Source organism: Dermacentor variabilis, chromosome 4, assembly GCF_050947875.1.
Source record: "Dermacentor variabilis isolate Ectoservices chromosome 4, ASM5094787v1, whole genome shotgun sequence".
Classification (NCBI taxonomy): domain Eukaryota; kingdom Metazoa; phylum Arthropoda; class Arachnida; order Ixodida; family Ixodidae; genus Dermacentor; species Dermacentor variabilis.
This window is the reverse complement of record NC_134571.1, coordinates 50,891,710-50,909,318: the sequence shown is the minus strand read 5'-3', so window position 1 is coordinate 50,909,318 and position 17,609 is coordinate 50,891,710. Positions and strand designations below refer to the sequence as shown.

General features: G+C 48.0%; 1 protein-coding gene across 1 annotated transcript in view; it reads right to left on the bottom strand.

Annotated features, from left to right (window-relative positions):
- The window catches only part of LOC142578196 (phospholipid-transporting ATPase ABCA3-like), a 41,610-nt gene that overhangs the window by 13,438 nt on the left and 10,563 nt on the right, over positions 1 to 17,609 (bottom strand). The window contains exons 9-18 of the mRNA XM_075687598.1: positions 14,533 to 14,688; positions 12,758 to 12,968; positions 12,215 to 12,414; positions 11,591 to 11,923; positions 9,573 to 9,733; positions 7,037 to 7,250; positions 4,826 to 5,062; positions 2,783 to 2,921; positions 1,745 to 1,870; positions 375 to 538 (exon numbers count right to left, since the gene is read on the bottom strand). Coding sequence (XP_075543713.1) covers positions 375 to 538; positions 1,745 to 1,870; positions 2,783 to 2,921; positions 4,826 to 5,062; positions 7,037 to 7,250; positions 9,573 to 9,733; positions 11,591 to 11,923; positions 12,215 to 12,414; positions 12,758 to 12,968; positions 14,533 to 14,688 — 1,941 coding nt within the window. The remainder of the gene's footprint in view (positions 1 to 374; positions 539 to 1,744; positions 1,871 to 2,782; positions 2,922 to 4,825; positions 5,063 to 7,036; positions 7,251 to 9,572; positions 9,734 to 11,590; positions 11,924 to 12,214; positions 12,415 to 12,757; positions 12,969 to 14,532; positions 14,689 to 17,609) is intronic.

Here is a 17,609-nt window from a genome sequence, read left to right as displayed (position 1 = left end):
AAACCGATGTCATGCATACATTTCTTTTTCTTTTTGATCGGTGTCTTTCTCACTGGATGCTGGCGCGTCTTGTGAAAAACGCAGAACAGTCCGTCACCACTCTTTTAAGGGATTGAGTGAGTTGCACGCAGAAACACACCACAATAATGTATTTACACGATCAATAGTAGAAATCACTCTAAAATGTTACTGCACGAAAAATTTTATGCCTTAGAGCAACCACTCCATCAAAATCGAGTAACTGTAGCTTAGGAGCGGCAATTATATATATATATATATATATATATATATATATATATATATATATATATATATATATATATATATATATATATGTATGTGCATGACCACCGAGTCGCGTGATGTGAACTCACTTGGAGGCAGTTAGAGATGCCCCAGGCGAGGGAGAAGCTGGGTATACCTCTGAAGACCCACAGGGCGGTGTCTAGTCCCGTAGTGTCCCTCGTTTCGTTGTTCGTTGGTTCCAGCAGTGCCGGCAGTAAATATAGCAGCGACATGCTCACGTTCAGAATCATGCCTGCAGACGCAACACACGATGACGGTGCATGCATCGGTTGGGTGCGCCGCGATCAGCATAGTCACGCGAAGTCACTCTTTCGTGCGGTAGCACCATCTTACTTCGTACTGCGACTGCTCCTTGCGCTGTGAAAACCTGCGTCTTTACTTTCCTGAACTTCTAGTTTGAAGACTACTAATAGCTGCTTTCGAATGACAAGAATTTTTTAAAGATACGATGAAAATCAACAGCAGACCCGTTAGAAGTATAAATCCTTTTTTTTTTCTTCAGAATCCTGTTTATATTCTTTTGGCGAAAATAAAGGTCGTGTATTAGCAGAGAAAGTAAAAGCAGAACTTCCCTTTTTACACAATACGCCACATGTACGCAGGCTTTCTTTTTCAAAACAAAAGTTGACAAAAGGTGGGACATTGAGTTCTTGCTTACTACGGAATGCAGTTCATCCATTTTTTTGTTCATGTTTATTTTATACCAATAACTGACGCCAGGGAACACTGTAAAATGATTAAACAGAAAGCGCTGTAAAGTGGTTCGCGAAAGCCAAGGGGGTGTCGACATCTGTCTTTCGCTTATCAAGCTCCCGCTCGCGGGGAAAATCGACCTATTTGTAATAGGATACCAGTAATCTATATCAATGTAGGCTAATGCGTTGTTTTTTTTTTCAGTGTCCAACTAAAGCAGCCTTCCAATACTTTTTCGAACGTGGTAAATATATTCTCTTAATCACAAAAAAATTTTCTCGTGAATAAATGATACGACTATCACTCGTCCATACTCAGCAGGGAATGTACAGTCACAAGCTTTGTGATAGCGAACCCATCAGCGCGTGCCGCTCGGTAATTGCGGATAACTTTTGGGAGCAGCTAGTACATTCCCGTAAGTAAGGTTAAGCGTATGCACTCCTTGATCGCATTTGCGCGTCGTTTGCTGCAGTCTGCTCAGTCAATGTGCATGCAAACGTGACACGGCATGTGCCAGGTACCAGGCGGTGACGATGGTAGCAGACGACGCGCGAGTCATCATAGCGAGCGCGTCCTCTAAGTCTACAAACTACGTGAATAAACCAGCCACTCGACAGAGTGTTCCACCTGTACCGAGCGGCATCCGTTCCCGTATTCACTGTCATAAAGCTTGTGACTGTGCCATGAGCTATTGCTCTTACAGATGAATATCCTTAGCATGTGGTGGCATGCGTCCGAGTCTTACCCGCGACAATGCTGATGCTTGCGATAGTCACGTATCCCGTCGACGGTTGGTCGCAGACCAGTGAGACGACGTACGCGAGAGGAATCGACGCGCACCCGTAGCTCACCATCAAGGCATACAGGGAACCTGCACCAGCAGAAGCGCAGTCCTTGCGAAGCCATGATTCTCCGCGATTTTAGCCGACACATCGTTCTTATAAATGATATAAAGAACCATGCAGCAGGTATTAAGCACAGCGTGACCAGAAGGGCACCAAGCTTTACGCGGAGACACCTGCCGTTTTGTCCCGCCACGGACAACTAGCGCTGAATGTTCGCCTGCAAACAGCAGCGTCGTAACAGCCTAGCGAGCAGAGAAAACTGTTTTCAGTAGCACATGCTGTGAGGATATTCGTTAATTCATATTGTTGCCCTAATCTTTCCAGAAAATTAACGTTACACTAATATAAACCGTTGTGTCGCCAAAGACGACAAATAAATAAATAAATAAATAAATAAATATATATATATATATATATATATATATATATATATATATATATATATATATATATATATATATATATATATATATATGCCAATCTCTCACACGATTTTACGTCTATCTTCAGATCTCTGTTGGTTGTCTAAGAATCTAAGGAGAGAGCTTTATATATATATATATATATATATATATATATATATATATATATATATATATATATATATATATATATATATATATATATATATATATATATATATATATATATATATATATACGTCGACCTTATAAACAGCTACTCATAAACAGTGAAGGCGGCATAATAAAGAGTCAGTTATATACATGTCCAATCTGCACAAGCAATATTCAACATTTCTGCACCAAATAAATAAACATAACAAATTTCGTCGAACAGATACCTTACCAGCCTGAACTGGCTTTAGCGTTGCTCTTTGGTGTCCCTTTGGGCTCTCTGTTTACGCTCACCGACACCCTTGCGATTTTCAAGAAAATTGTTCCAATTTTCGCCGTTCGCATAGAAGAGCAATGACGTACCAATTGTGGAGGCGTCCGAGTACACCTGGTGTCGGTCCAAAATCATAAACGGGCTCAGGAGCACCATCGAGCAGAGCGCGTGCAACACCAGGTCAACGGCGAACGCCGAGCCCCAGAACGCGGCTGAGCTGGCCCCGCACTGGAGCTGGAGCAGCTTCACGTTGCGCACGCGCTCCTGCGACCAGCGCGCACCGTTACGCGTTTATATATATATATATATATATAACGTGGTAACGTGGGCTGGGGAGCGCAGGTAAGGCTGAACATATGAAAACCCTGTTGTTATCGCTGTCAATTTATGCTTCTTCGCTCGTCGGGCAAATACTACGATATATATATATATATATATATATATATATATATATATATATATATATATATATATATATATATATATATATATATATATATATATATATATATATATATATATCGTAGTATTTGCCCGACGAGCGAAGAAGCATAAATTGACAGCGATAACAACAGGGTTTTCATATATATATATATATATATATATATATATATATATATATATATATATATATATATCGTAGTATTTGCCCGACGAGCGAAGAAGCATAAATTGACAGCGATAACAACAGGGTTTTCATATGTTCAGCCTTACCTGCGCTCCCCAGCCCACGTTACCGCGGAGCCTTCCACCACGCGAACTCACGTGACCGCTAATTATACAGCCTCCGGGGATCGTCCTATTCTACTTGGCGAGAAACCAACAGAGAAGACACGCCAGACTCGGGGGGGGCGGGGAGGCAAGGAAGGCGTTAATAAATGAATTATGCATTCCAAGTATATTTGTTTTGACCAGTATACATAGGTGCAGTTGGTTATTTCATTCCGTGATTCCACTGAGAACAAAGCCTCCGTCACCGGCACAGGGCACGTACGCATACATATATGACTATGCCGATTAGATTCGTCGGTACCGCGGCCGTTCCGTCTATATTGTGTGAGAAACGCACTATCTCGCGCCAAACTTGTTGCCCTTGCAGCGTGTTTTGGCCAGTCAGCTGGTTTTATGTCGGAGACGCCATTACCAGCCAATGACCATGGAAAGTTGCTGTAGTAGCCAAGAAGCGATCGCTTAGAATGCCCCGCTCATGAGCTGCGGACTCTTGCCATGCTACACATAGATCATATAAACAGTCATACGTAGGTTATCATAGAGCCACCTACATCTGTTAGAAACCGAGTCATGATTAAGCTGGTATTGTGCCTCTAAGGGCTGTACGAGCACAGCAGTGTTATAATTTTTAATTTGTAGTCTTGTTACCGATTGTTTCATGTTTGACTGCTTATCCGTGCACCAAATTTGTGCTATACATCATCTTTGGTGCGCCCCATTACACCAATATGCACTTGTCGATTGGAGTGCAACAAAGAAAACAATGTGCGCCCAAGTAACACAAGTAACAAATGAAAGGAATAATTGTCAACTAGCTAAACGTAGCGCGAAGCTACAAAGGAAATCCATGCAGGTTTCCGACAAAGAAAGCGTTCGCAGTCGCAGACAATTTCGTTCTAGTACGGAAATCGAACTCTGGACCGACGGTTTACGGGCGGTCGTTATGCTATCTAAGCTAATCAGAAGACCACAGCAGATCGCAAGGCGTGGCCAAATTAACTGACAGCTCGAGGCGCAGCAAGAACGCAGAATAGTAGGATCAGAACCCGTATATGCAAGCAGGCGAGGTAACTATATTATTTGCCGCCCCGCACCGAAGTACCATGCCAATAAGATAATCATAATAACCATCCTTATTGCATGAATGGTCATCCACGCGTCAGCAACATGACATAGCCTTTGTAGCTTCGTGGTGATTTCGGATGGATGACAACATTTCCCTTTGCGAAACCGCCTCCAGCTTTAGGATTTCGGGAGAACTGATCTGACAAGCAGCAAATGTTTTGCGCTATGTTGTTTCTTTTTCTGCCTCTTCGCTCGCTTCGCGCAGTTAATTTCTTTGTCGTAACGCACCAACTGTAGAGCCCGAACCCGCGGGTGAGTGTGTCTGTACTGTGCACCTGTACGGGGAAGAGGACGTATGTGGCGCCGAGGAAAGCCAGACCGACGGGCGCGAAGACGGCGCACATCAAGCGTGTGACGAGCACTATGGTGGGGTCCGGCTCCGGCCTCGGATTCTCCTTGGGCAGCGGGTGGTTGACCACGCGCAGCCGCCAACCGGGAAGGAAGGCGCGCGACGCCGCAACGATGGACACGGCCGACGAATGGGGCGAGTAGCCGCTGTGCCACGCCGTCACCTGCATGCCCCGAGGTTAATGTTATCGCATACCTCGCAGGAATAGCCCCGTACAACAAGGAGAGTACGAGTTGCGATACCCTGTACGTGTATTCGGCCCCGTACTGGTACCAATTTCGCTCAGAAGTTAGAGCGCTGCTTGAAAAGTTATACTCAGAAATACACAAGAAATCCTCGTAGCAAGCTCAATGCATGCGGCGTGTTTTTTATACATTAAGCACTAGTACCTTTAGTAGAGTACGGGAGGAAATAACTTATATTTGTTTACACAATTCGGCGCCAAAACGCGTGACCAGATATCTGGAAATTTACTTCCACCCACAGCCCGATAAAAGTGCTCCGTGGTGCAGTTAAGGCCATAAAAAATAAAGAATTGGACAGAATTAAATTGACGATGACTGTCGACGGTGATGCGTTTAGCATTGAATCAATATAGCGAAACAACGTTTTGCCGCTTTTGTAAAGAGGTATGTACGAGGCATGTACATAAGGGGGAGCATCTATAACATGGCACCGGAACGAAGGCTGTGCGTGGCCTCCGAATCGCATGGTGCGCCAGCGCTTGCGAACGCTTACAAACGCGTCATGCGGCATCCGGTCTCCTCACTCGCGCCTCCTTCTGGAGATGCTGTGCCACCAAGTGGCGCTGCCGAGAAGTCCGCGCGTGAACTCCGAGACGACAAGCGTGGCGCGCCGGTTCCTGAGAAAGCTGTCGTTTGTTCCCACTCTTGCCGCACGCCCACTGGCACATACTTCGCCCAGTGGCGAAGGTTCATTGGAGAGCGTTACGTACCCAGTGCATTTATGGCGCAGCATGTTAAAGCATTGGTGTGAAAGGCCTTCTTTGAAAAGCGGCACATACCACGTGCATTTGTGGCGCAGCCTGCTAATGCGTCGGGCTGCGCTCCATGAGGAACCCTTGTGACGTGGCTTCGATTCTGCTCAGCATCGGATAAATTTAAGGATCTTTTTCTTCATTGTGGAGTAGCAAATTCTCAGTGGCAGATACCTATTTACCCAAGTTGACGTCAAAGACGCTCATTGAAGAGCTGCGCACGCCTGCTGGCGCATACCATGTGACCCAAGTTGGCATCCAGGAGGTTCGTTGAAGACCAGCCCAGACCAAGTGTCACATACCCAGTGCTCGAAGTCGGTGTCAAAAAAGTTTCACTTTCACTGAACAGCGGCGCATACCTAGTCCCGCATCTACAGTGATCTGTGTCGGCGTAAACGAAGTTCGTTGAAGAGCGGCACACATGCACACATTGCGGCATACTTGGTGACGGAAGTTTGTCCAGTGGTTCGTTTCGAGCCGTGTTCCCCAAGCACAACAGCCCGATACGCTGCCCACTTGACCATGTACTGCCCAGTGACCCATGAAGGCGAGAAAACGGCAAGATACATATAAACCCAGCCCCCGAAAAGTGCATGAAGTACCCCAAGAATGCTACCCATTATAAGAACTAAAGCAAGACGAGTCAGGAACCGACAAAAAAATAAACATTTACGCTTTACACGTCTGTCAGCCTACAACGATTTCTATAAATATTGCTTTTCGCAAATCTTCACTGTATCAACCGTCCTCATTATCGTCCGATCTTGCTTGCAGTCAAGCAATAATTTGCTGCATTAATAAAAAAGTGAATATAAATCGAGCAAAATTTTTGTATATTATTGAAAGGATTGCAGCACGCTTGCTACAACTTAGCATCCACCACTTTCTTTTTCTGGTGGATTAAAGCCTTTTTTTTTCTATAATAGTGAGAAAAACAAAGAAATCCGAGGGGCTTGACTCTTTGTTATAGTTACAACTATACGAAGAAAGCATATATGTGACAGGTACATTGAACATCTTGGCTACAGGGTACAATGATATATATTCCAAAATTCCCACATGAAACTAGCCAAACTGGCTGGTACTTGTATATACAGCTCGGTAGACAAAGCAGGTTGCACACATTGTGTTGCGTCGCACCTCTAAAGCCGTGTCGTTGCCTTCTATCTGGCTTCCCGACACGATGGCGCTCTCTGGCACGCCCGATAGGTTGTTGATGGACCTGAACTGAGCACCGATGATATATTGCGAGCGGTATCGGCGGTAGTTGCTCAGCGCCAAGTTCTGCAGCCACGGGTATGGATCGTCTTTGCCAAGGTCGCGCACTTCGGCACCTTGCTCCTGCGATAGGTACCTGCAGAAACATTTTCTTAATGTGAGAGGATTCTTAGCCCGTTTCGCCCACGTTGGTACCCATATTTTTTTCTTCATTTCTAACCTCTATCGACTTGCTGCGCGCGTGCTCCACGAACGCGCGCTCTTATGTTGCTGACAATACTCAAGCCAAATTCTACAGTGCCAGCGGGCAGAACAGGCTGCGTCTGGGAGAGCTTTCTGAAAGTCATCGCGGACGAGTTCTGCCGATTTTCTTTTTCTTTTTTCTTTTTTTGAAGATACTTTTTTAGATGATTTACAAAATTAAAACTGTCCTTTATCTCCTCCTGAGCGTCGTAGCGAGTCACAAGAGGTATCAAAACGTACGTCTCAACAGGACAAAAACAGGGATAATTACTCACAGAGTAAGTAAAATAATTGTACGGGCTTAATTAGCGTCAATATAGTCGAAAATTAATCACATTGCTTTATACTACTGTAAAGGGTATACCGCCGTAGATATATACGTGCTGAGGCGAAGCCTGTGTACGGCACAGTTTTGGTAAAGAGATGGGGTTCGCTTGGATCAAGCAGGGGCCGAGCGAGGCAATGGTGCCTGGAATGCGCCTCCGGCGGTACCCGCATGAAGCGAGACTTAGCCCCAGAGTAAGTAAAATTAACGATACGGGTGGAATTAGAGTCAATGCAGTCGAAAATTAACCACATTGCGCTATACTGCTGTAAAGGGTGCACCGCCGTAGATATAGACGTGTTGAGGCAAAGCCTGTGTACGGCACAGTTTTGGTAAAGGAGGGGGTTGGTTGGAACAAGCACTGGTCAAGCGAGGCAATCGTGCCTTGAAGGCGGCTCTGGCGGTACCCGTAAAAGGCGAGACTTAGTCGCATAGTAGGCAATTAGCGTTATTAGGGTTTAGTCAAACATTAACCCCATTGCGCTATACTGCTGTAAAGGGTGCACCGCCGTAGATATATATGTGTTGAGGCAAAGCCTGTTTACGGCACAGTTCATGTTCGCTTCGGTCAAGCAGTGGTCGACTTGAAGGCGGCTCCAGCTGACTTCAAACGGTACAGGCGTAATTAGCGCCAGTATGGTCAAAAATAACCTACGTTGCTATATCGACTTCACTGTATCCGGAACCGGTCCACCTGGCCTCTTGGTCAAAAAGGAAGTAAAGGCGTGTCAACCAAAGTTGATGTGAAAGACAACGTCGACGAACATGTGCGTAAAAAATGCGAATGATGCAACTCGACATGAATAAAAGAAAGGAAGAGTCCGTAAATAAATGTAAGGTCTGACAATGAAACAAAGAAATAATGCAAATAATACAAAAAGAAAATGCAATTATGAAACACTGTCTCATATTTCATACAACTATTTCAGTACACACATGCACACGCATATTATAGATGTCCCTATGCGCCTCGGCAGGTCGACCAGGTCATATATATATATATATATATATATATATATATATATGCCATCTATGTCGACCTGGTCGACCTCCAGAGGCGCACAGGGACATCGCCAAGTCAGACAAAATATTATTACTAATGAGATGGTATGTCCCGCAGCACCGATGTAAGAAGTTGGCAGTGGGCTACATGAAACCCACGCGAAATGCACAGGACGGTTGCTGGATTGTGGGCACCCGCTGGAACACCGGGCACCAAACTCGCGACATTCCACTCACTATACCATCACTGTGAATAATGTAACCAATAGCGGTCGAATAAGGAATGTCGCTGGAGCTAGCGTTCGTAGCATGGGTCTTGTCCTCATCAAGGCAGCAATTTACACAGTCTTCCTGTGAATTTCTGTCTTGTTTGGGATTCCGTGAATAGAACTTGCAGCCTAACCAGTGATTGTGTGCTCTCTGTGAATTATCGCGTTGAGTTTGTCATTTCTTTCTACATTTGTAAGCTGTATGGCGAGCAGTTACCAGAAATTCGTTAGCACTTTTTCTCGAGTAATGTTGTTTTCATAAATTGTTCAGCCATGCACATTTGAGGTGTGAGATTTGAGGTTCTGAGTAACTTTAATTTACCTATTCGCCAGGACGGTGAATTTTTCTTTTACACGCTGGAAATTGACTAAGTGCCCGGTTACTCGACGAGATGATTTCTCTGTCTCTGTGCATTTGGACTTTGAACAGCGAAATCGCAATTCAACTGCAGCACTAAGGCTAGATCTAAGAAAGACGAATTTCGACGGGACTTGCTCATTGTTTTGTAGGGCGTGACACACCGCTGTGCGACCATCTTGCTACGGGGTGCACGTGAATGCCCGGCGGGCGCTGCAGTTAGCATTGTTAGTCTCTCCCAAAGAATGAAGCCGAGCTCACTTTTCGTATTCCTTAGCAGGTCCGCTCTTGGTCGACTCATCAGAGGTGTAAAACGCGACGGTGTGGCCGAACATGTTCAGCAGCGAGTACTCGACGGGTCCGGAGTAGCTGAGCTTCCGAGATATGTGCGTCTGGTTGATAAAGACGAACAGCAGCAGGACCTGCCGATGCGCAGAGAGACATCGCCAAGACAGACAAATGTAATTAGTAAAGACCCTGTAATGTCACGCAGCGCCGGGGTAAGGCGTTGACGATGCGCTACCCCGGTACGTACACTTACGACCATTTATACTTTGTCTTCTAACACTATTGGCTTATTTGTGGGGATTAACGTCGTGGCTTGAAACGAACTCTGGAGTGAGTGAGTGAGTGAGTGAGTGAATGAGTGAGCGAGCGAGCGAGCGAGCGAGCGAGCCAGCCAGCCAGCCAGCCAGCCAGCCAGCCAGCCAGCCAGCCAGCCAGCCAGCCAGCCAGCCAGCCAGCCAGCCAGCCAGCCAGCCAGCCAGCCAGCCAGCCAGCCAGCCAGCCAGCCAGCCAGCCAGCCAGCCAGCCAGCCAGCCAGCCAGCCAGCCAGCCAGCCAGCCAGCCAGCCAGCCAGCCAGCCAGCCAGCCAGCCAGCCAGCCAGCCAGCCAGCCAGCCAGCCAGCCAGCCAGCCAGCCAGCCAGCCAGCCAGCCAGCCAGCCAGCCAGCCAGCCAGCCAGCCAGCCAGCCAGCCAGCCAGCCAGCCAGCCAGCCAGCCAGCCAGCCAGCCAGCCAGCCAGCCAGCCAGCCAGCCAGCCAGCCAGCCAGCCAGCCAGCCAGCCAGCCAGCCAGCCAGCCAGCCAGCCAGCCAGCCAGCCAGCCAGCCAGCCAGCCAGCCAGCCAGCCAGCCAGCCAGCCAGCCAGCCAGCCAGCCAGCCAGCCAGCCAGCCAGCCAGCCAGCCAGCCAGCCAGCCAGCCAGCCAGCCAGCCAGCCAGCCAGCCAGCCAGCCAGCCAGCCAGCCAGCCAGCCAGCCAGCCAGCCAGCCAGCCAGCCAGCCAGCCAGCCAGCCAGCCAGCCAGCCAGCCAGCCAGCCAGCCAGCCAGCCAGCCAGCCAGCCAGCCAGCCAGCCAGCCAGCCAGCCAGCCAGCCAGCCAGCCAGCCAGCCAGCCAGCCAGCCAGCCAGCCAGCCAGCCAGCCAGCCAGCCAGCCAGCCAGCCAGCCAGCCAGCCAGCCAGCCAGCCAGCCAGCCAGCCAGCCAGCCAGCCAGCCAGCCAGCCAGCCAGCCAGCCAGCCAGCCAGCCAGCCAGCCAGCCAGCCAGCCAGCCAGCCAGCCAGCCAGCCAGCCAGCCAGCCAGCCAGCCAGCCAGCCAGCCAGCCAGCCAGCCAGCCAGCCAGCCAGCCAGCCAGCCAGCCAGCCAGCCAGCCAGCCAGCCAGCCAGCCAGCCAGCCAGCCAGCCAGCCAGCCAGCCAGCCAGCCAGCCAGCCAGCCAGCCAGCCAGCCAGCCAGCCAGCCAGCCAGCCAGCCAGCCAGCCAGCCAGCCAGCCAGCCAGCCAGCCAGCCAGCCAGCCAGCCAGCCAGCCAGCCAGCCAGCCAGCCAGCCAGCCAGCCAGCCAGCCAGCCAGCCAGCCAGCCAGCCAGCCAGCCAGCCAGCCAGCCAGCCAGCCAGCCAGCCAGCCAGCCAGCCAGCCAGCCAGCCAGCCAGCCAGCCAGCCAGCCAGCCAGCCAGCCAGCCAGCCAGCCAGCCAGCCAGCCAGCCAGCCAGCCAGCCAGCCAGCCAGCCAGCCAGCCAGCCAGCCAGCCAGCCAGCCAGCCAGCCAGCCAGCCAGCCAGCCAGCCAGCCAGCCAGCCAGCCAGCCAGCCAGCCAGCCAGCCAGCCAGCCAGCCAGCCAGCCAGCCAGCCAGCCAGCCAGCCAGCCAGCCAGCCAGCCAGCCAGCCAGCCAGCCAGCCAGCCAGCCAGCCAGCCAGCCAGCCAGCCAGCCAGCCAGCCAGCCAGCCAGCCAGCCAGCCAGCCAGCCAGCCAGCCAGCCAGCCAGCCTATCGTTCGAGCACTGACCGAAAGCGGCAGCAGCAGCATCAGCGTGGGCAGCCTGAAGTCGCGGCGACTGTACTGCAGCTTCTTGGTGACCAGTGCGGCCAGCTGCTGTCTCAGGCGGGGTTGCACATCGCCGCTCGAGGAAAAGTTCGCCTCGACTGCGGTGGCAGGGCCGCCTACCGTCGGCTCTCGTCGCACCACTTCAACGTTCGGTGCCTGCTGCGGCTGCTGTGAGGCCTTAATATGGTCCGCATCGTGTTCCACCTGCCTCAACACATCTTCGAGAGCTGCCACGTAGACCGAGAGCCATTGCAACGAACGCCCGTGCCACATTTCCTCCAGCTCCTTCAGCAGCTGCACAGATCAAGATTAGTCGAGGGGAAAAATTGCTATAAGTGAAAAGCGCGCACTACCTTCACTGTCAAAAGATAAAAAGAAAGATGCAGTGTGATGCTCTGCATTACTAATTTCAACAACCGAAGAGTGAAGACCACGGCAAACATGCACCTAACACATAATTGGCGTCGAAATAAGACAGCGCTGCAATGCAAGCACCGATAGAACTCCTTGCTGGGTAACACGATGTATGATAAAATATCAGGTGTAATTTGGGTCACCCGCGCATGTTCGAATCCCGACGCTTACCTCGATGAGGGTATCGGCGCGGATGTCTCCAACATTGATATTCTGCGTTCCACCACGATGAAGGTAATTAAGTGGTGCCTTATATTCGCCATCTTCAATGCAGGCTTCGGGTACGTGCTTTTGAAAGATGCGGATCAATTCAGTAAGCTCATCGGAGACGATGCCTTCTTCCAAGGTCACGCGGATCCAGTATCCCGTACCTGTGCGCAAGAAAGCAACAGACGGTTGCTCTCGGACCTGCGCAGCTTTCGCTTGTGGGAAGCATACAAAATGCACTATTATACGATCACACAAGAATTATGAACGTGATAGGTAAGAAGCCACTCGGACCACTTCTTGCGCCTAGTGACTTGAAATTGCGGTGTGTGACCATGGCGTAACCAGAACTAAATCCATTCTAAATACGTATAAAACGCCCACATCGACACACAGGCATACAGGCACACTCACACACAGCAAAATTATGTATGCATGAACGCAAACGTGCGGCAAAACGCAGCGTACGGATAACGCTGCAGAAACCAGCACCCGCATTGCACGTACCATAAGTGTTGCGCAGGAAGAGCGAGGAGCCACAGCAGCGCATCCTGCCGGCGGCCAATACGGCGATTCGGTCTCCGAGCGTGTCCGCCTCCTCCATGCTGTGTGTGGTCAGCAGCATGGTCTTGTCCTCGTGGAACCGCAGGACGCACTCCCACAGAGCCCCCTTGCACTCGGGATCGGCACCTGCCGTCGGTTCGTCGAGCACAACGATCTGCGAGGCACGGCGATATTGAACACCTGCTCAATGGAGAAGGATGCCAATTCGCTCTAAGACAAGCACAAGCGGAGACAATTTTACTGCAGAGGTGGCTTCTCAACAGGTGCGGCCAGCATAATGTTATACAGGGACGACGGAAAGGAAGCATGAACAGCGCTGTCGTCTCTGTATGATGCTTTGCTGGCCACGCCTGTCGATATGCACCAACTATTTCAGCAAAATAATGAAGCTTTTCTCAATGTCTGCTGCAGACTTTCAGATTCAACGGAAATTGTGACATCTCTTGACATAGCAGCATTTATGTCTACATTGTGGACAGGTAATTTAGGTTGCTGCTGAAGTGCTGATTGACTGGGCTGGAGTACTAGTGAGGAGGAAACAATCGCTCCCATCCAGTCTCCTGCTCACTGGTGCAGCTAAAACCAATCAGCTGGTGGCCTAAATGAACAGTCCACTAGGTGCACACTTACAGAATACCTCCCCAGGACTCCTTCCAAGCGGACAAGGTTTCATCGCTGAGCGTCTTGTATTCCGCAATAGCAACATGCATGCGTAAAGTTAATAAAATGATTATTTAGTGAAACTTAATTGTTCATCAATTGAGTGCGTTTAACTTTAACTGGCACCTGGTCGCCGCTTAGAATAATGAATTGCAGTAAAAAATACATTAAATTGCCATTATGCTCTCTTCCTTCTTGAAGCATGAGTTGCCACCACGGCTGCAGACTAATACTGGGTCATTGCTAAGCTTGCAGTTGTAATCTGCGAATGTACATAAACTGGTCATCCTCTAAAGAACTGCAGCATTAAGCACGAAGGACATAGAGTCCTACACCGCTCATGGCATCCACAAGTCCAATAGTGTACAGTGCTCTTCGAATGGATCGTGACAGGGAAACTGTGTAGACAGTTCATACGTGCAATTAATCGAGAGTAACATGTCTGTCGCTATGAATCTAGTCACTATAGGTGATGAGAACCCTGATATAAGTGTACGAACCTAAACTACGTTGATGCCCCACGAACTGAAGACGGTGTAAACGATAGTATATAGATTACATAGCCCTATATTGACACGTTTCGTTCCGTGAGCACTGTGCTCTTTCAATCCTCCGTCTCACTACTTTAAACACTGTGCCCAGCAAACAGACCTGGTACCTGGTTCCTTATTCCGCGTCCCGCCGATCTGTCTCGACAAATGCCGCGATCCACCCTAGCTTATTTTTTCTAGAGTATTTCAGAATTAGTGTATAGCCGAAAGTACCGGCAATTTTATGTCCGCCCACTTTTATTGTTTTTTAAATAAATCATTTGAGTTCTCCGATTTTTTTCTAGCAACATAGAGAATATTGTTGTCTCTGACAGGATGGTTCCGTTCTCGCGATGGTTCGAGGGATATACGGCGTCCTACTGCAAAGCACAAGGTAATGGCTTGAATTCCCGGCCAAGACAACCGTAGAAACGCTCAAAATTAACAACATGACATGCCCTACTACAACGTTTGTAACGCCAAACTTTTGCCAAGAAAGACATGAAATCACAAGAATGGGGGGCTGACCTGAGGGTTACCGACAACGGCGACACCGAGTTGTAGCTTTCGCCTTGTGCCCCAAGAAAGTGAGCTGGCCAGGGTGTCGCGCTTCTCGGATAGGTTGAACGCCACGAGGATCTCCTCGATGGCCTTGTTCGTCGTCACCCAGTTGTCACCACGGATCTGCATAGTATGAGAGAGTGTACGTAAGCGACCCACGATACCCTTTCTAATGCACACACACACACACACACGCAAAAAAAAAAAGATCACTACATTCACGCGAACCTACAGAAAACTGCATGTACTCGAAAACAAGTAACCTCATCTTCTCGAATTTTTTGAACCGTGCCTTGGCTTGTCCTGGATCCCCAATTTCTAAAGGCCATTGCTAAAATCGCGCTTCCTCTGTCATGTTAACCGCTCGATCTGCTCCCCTCTCGCACACCCAGATGTTCGTCTTCTCCGCACAACTATAACGTCTTCTGATGTTCGGTTTCCCCTCATGGCACAGGCACGATGGCGCGAATCTTGTCATAGGAATGTCGCAGTTACACAGCTACGAAATGTGATTAAGATTATGTTTATTGACATCTGTTTTGAAACGGGGTGGAGACAATAGTCACCTAGATTGCTTGATTTATTTTACTACTTATATCACCATCTAGCCTTTTGTCTATCTGAAATCGATATTTAGAATTCAAAACATCTATCACTATATTGTTCCATTGCCTACGTTTGCAATGACTCGGATTATATCAATATATTCATTTTTTTTACCGCAAATCTGTTAGCCTCTAGTTAGTCAGAATTTTTCGTAGCGTGCTCATCTTGTGGCGTATATTTGCTCCGATATGTGTTTGCCCTCAGGCAGCCAGCTCGGGCCTCAATCGGCAATTGCGTTATCATACAAAAATTTTCTTCTGATTTCTTTCTTCCTGTTTTTTTATTTTCATTCATTGAATCCAGTTTAGCCTCTCTGCTTCTCTCACTTTCTTTTTATGATTCCTGGTTGTTTATTTCCACTTTCAGTTTGCCCTGTACTTCGTTGTCAACTTTCTTAACCTCTTCCTCCATTCCGTTTATTGGGTTTGAGGTGCAGATATTTGTACATTTTAGCCAGCATTTCTTTTGATCCATGTTTCTTAGTCTTTCTTAAAAACTAATCTTGCTCTGCGCTTATCTGACTTCAAAAGAAGCCCCACCCATTTCACCTGGCATTGTCTCATTTGTCGTTATATCGTGGGCACCCAAAGTCAGTCGGCCCATTGCCCTCTGATTAATCTACAACCCCGACAAGATTGTTTATTTATAGCACAGAAATGAATTTGAGAACCTCAGCGCTGGTATCATTACATTTTTCCAAATTCTTCGCCACACCTCGTATTTATTGCAGCCGCAAAGTGCTCTATGTTTCATTGTTGCGGCATTCCGCTTCTCTTGATTATCTTGGTGGACGCTAGAGTAGGTCTTTCCTTTGTTTATGTGACACAGGTATATTTATATTGCTTGACCAGGGCTATGACATCCTGTTGAATTGATACCACGTCATTGCTCGTCTCTTCATTAAAGATCACAATTCCAGTTTCCTCTGTGCGAAACTTGAGGTCTAGATGGCGCGAGCACCCCATGGCCGCACGCCGCTTTAGTGTTCCTGCATATGGCTCCATATACAGGGAACCTACGCGGAGAGTATCCCATGCCTATCTGCGCGACTCCCATCCAAGGAGGCATGGGCCTCCGAGATCTCCGGAGTGCAGGAATACGCCACGCTTGAGATTTTGGAGCCGATGTCACAGCAAATACATTTTCTACGGTGCTTTATAAATTTCATGGTTAGTTTTACGCTAAGTGCCTCTCACGCAAAAAGCACAAGTTCCTGTATTGGTTGGCATAAGATTATACTCGTCTTATAGCATTTGTTCTGTCAAATGTTTACAAACAGCTAAAGCGGCTTTAAATGCTGTTCGCTGTTCAATGATAACAGTATAAAAGCCCAGTTAGGCCAGTGTTTTGGAACCTTGAAGAGAACGCAACCTGGTTAAATAACCACGGATTATGTGAAACTGACCTGTAGAATCTTGGTTGAAATTGTTTTTTACAAAATGACAGCACGAGACATTAAGCACGTAGTAAAATACACTCTTTAGATCCTCTTGAGTTTCCTTTTGGAAAGTGTGTAAGCTTAAATCAGCAATCTGCACAACAAAAATTCAACGTTCGTTAGGCCCGGGACTTGAATTTGACACCCCTACTGCAGATGTTTGCTTAATATAGGGGGCAAAATCAGGAACAATAGAGAGCAAAACAAACTGTCTTGCAACTACTGGAACAGTATGCGCAATGATGTCGACTTAATGTTGGCCCGCAGAGGAAGCGTGAACTCAAGTAAAGCACATTATATATAAATTCTAGAAACATTGAAGTATCTGCACAGACATCTAAATTTATTGCTTAGTTTTAATGGGATAAATGCCGAATATTGGTGGCACATGCTACCCATGAAACACGGCATGAAGAACACAAAGTGAATAAAAAAAATTGACTCGCCATCCCGACCCTGTGAAAGTGGATGGCCAGCGAAGCTGTTAGAGAAAACCACGCAAATGTCGTCGATGGGGATATGAAATGTTTTATTGTTCTGCCTAATCTTAGCCCGACACTGTTGTTGAGCATTACGATTTTGTACTCTTCGACGCTCATCGTATTCACGCTGCTCTTTGGAAGTTTTAACTTTGCGTGGTCTACGTATAGAGGTCTTGCAATGATTTGAATGAGTTGCTAAGCAGATCTAATCCTAATCTTTACCGGGAAACACACGCGGGGAGAAGGAACGTACCTCGCATTGTTCACAGGCGCCTTATCATCCATAATGCGGTTTTGACGCTTGTTTTGTCTTTTTCTTTATTGAAATGAATACTGAGCTGTGTGTTGTATGCCTGATTCCAAAGGAGATATGCACATATTTCGGATATATATATATATTGTGAGACGAGGTTTAGGCAGCCAGTCTCTTCTTTATTCTCCCGAGTGAGAGCCCCACCACCAGGGTCCAAAACGGTGATGATGAGTATGTACAGGTGAGAATATGAAGCGTATGAATA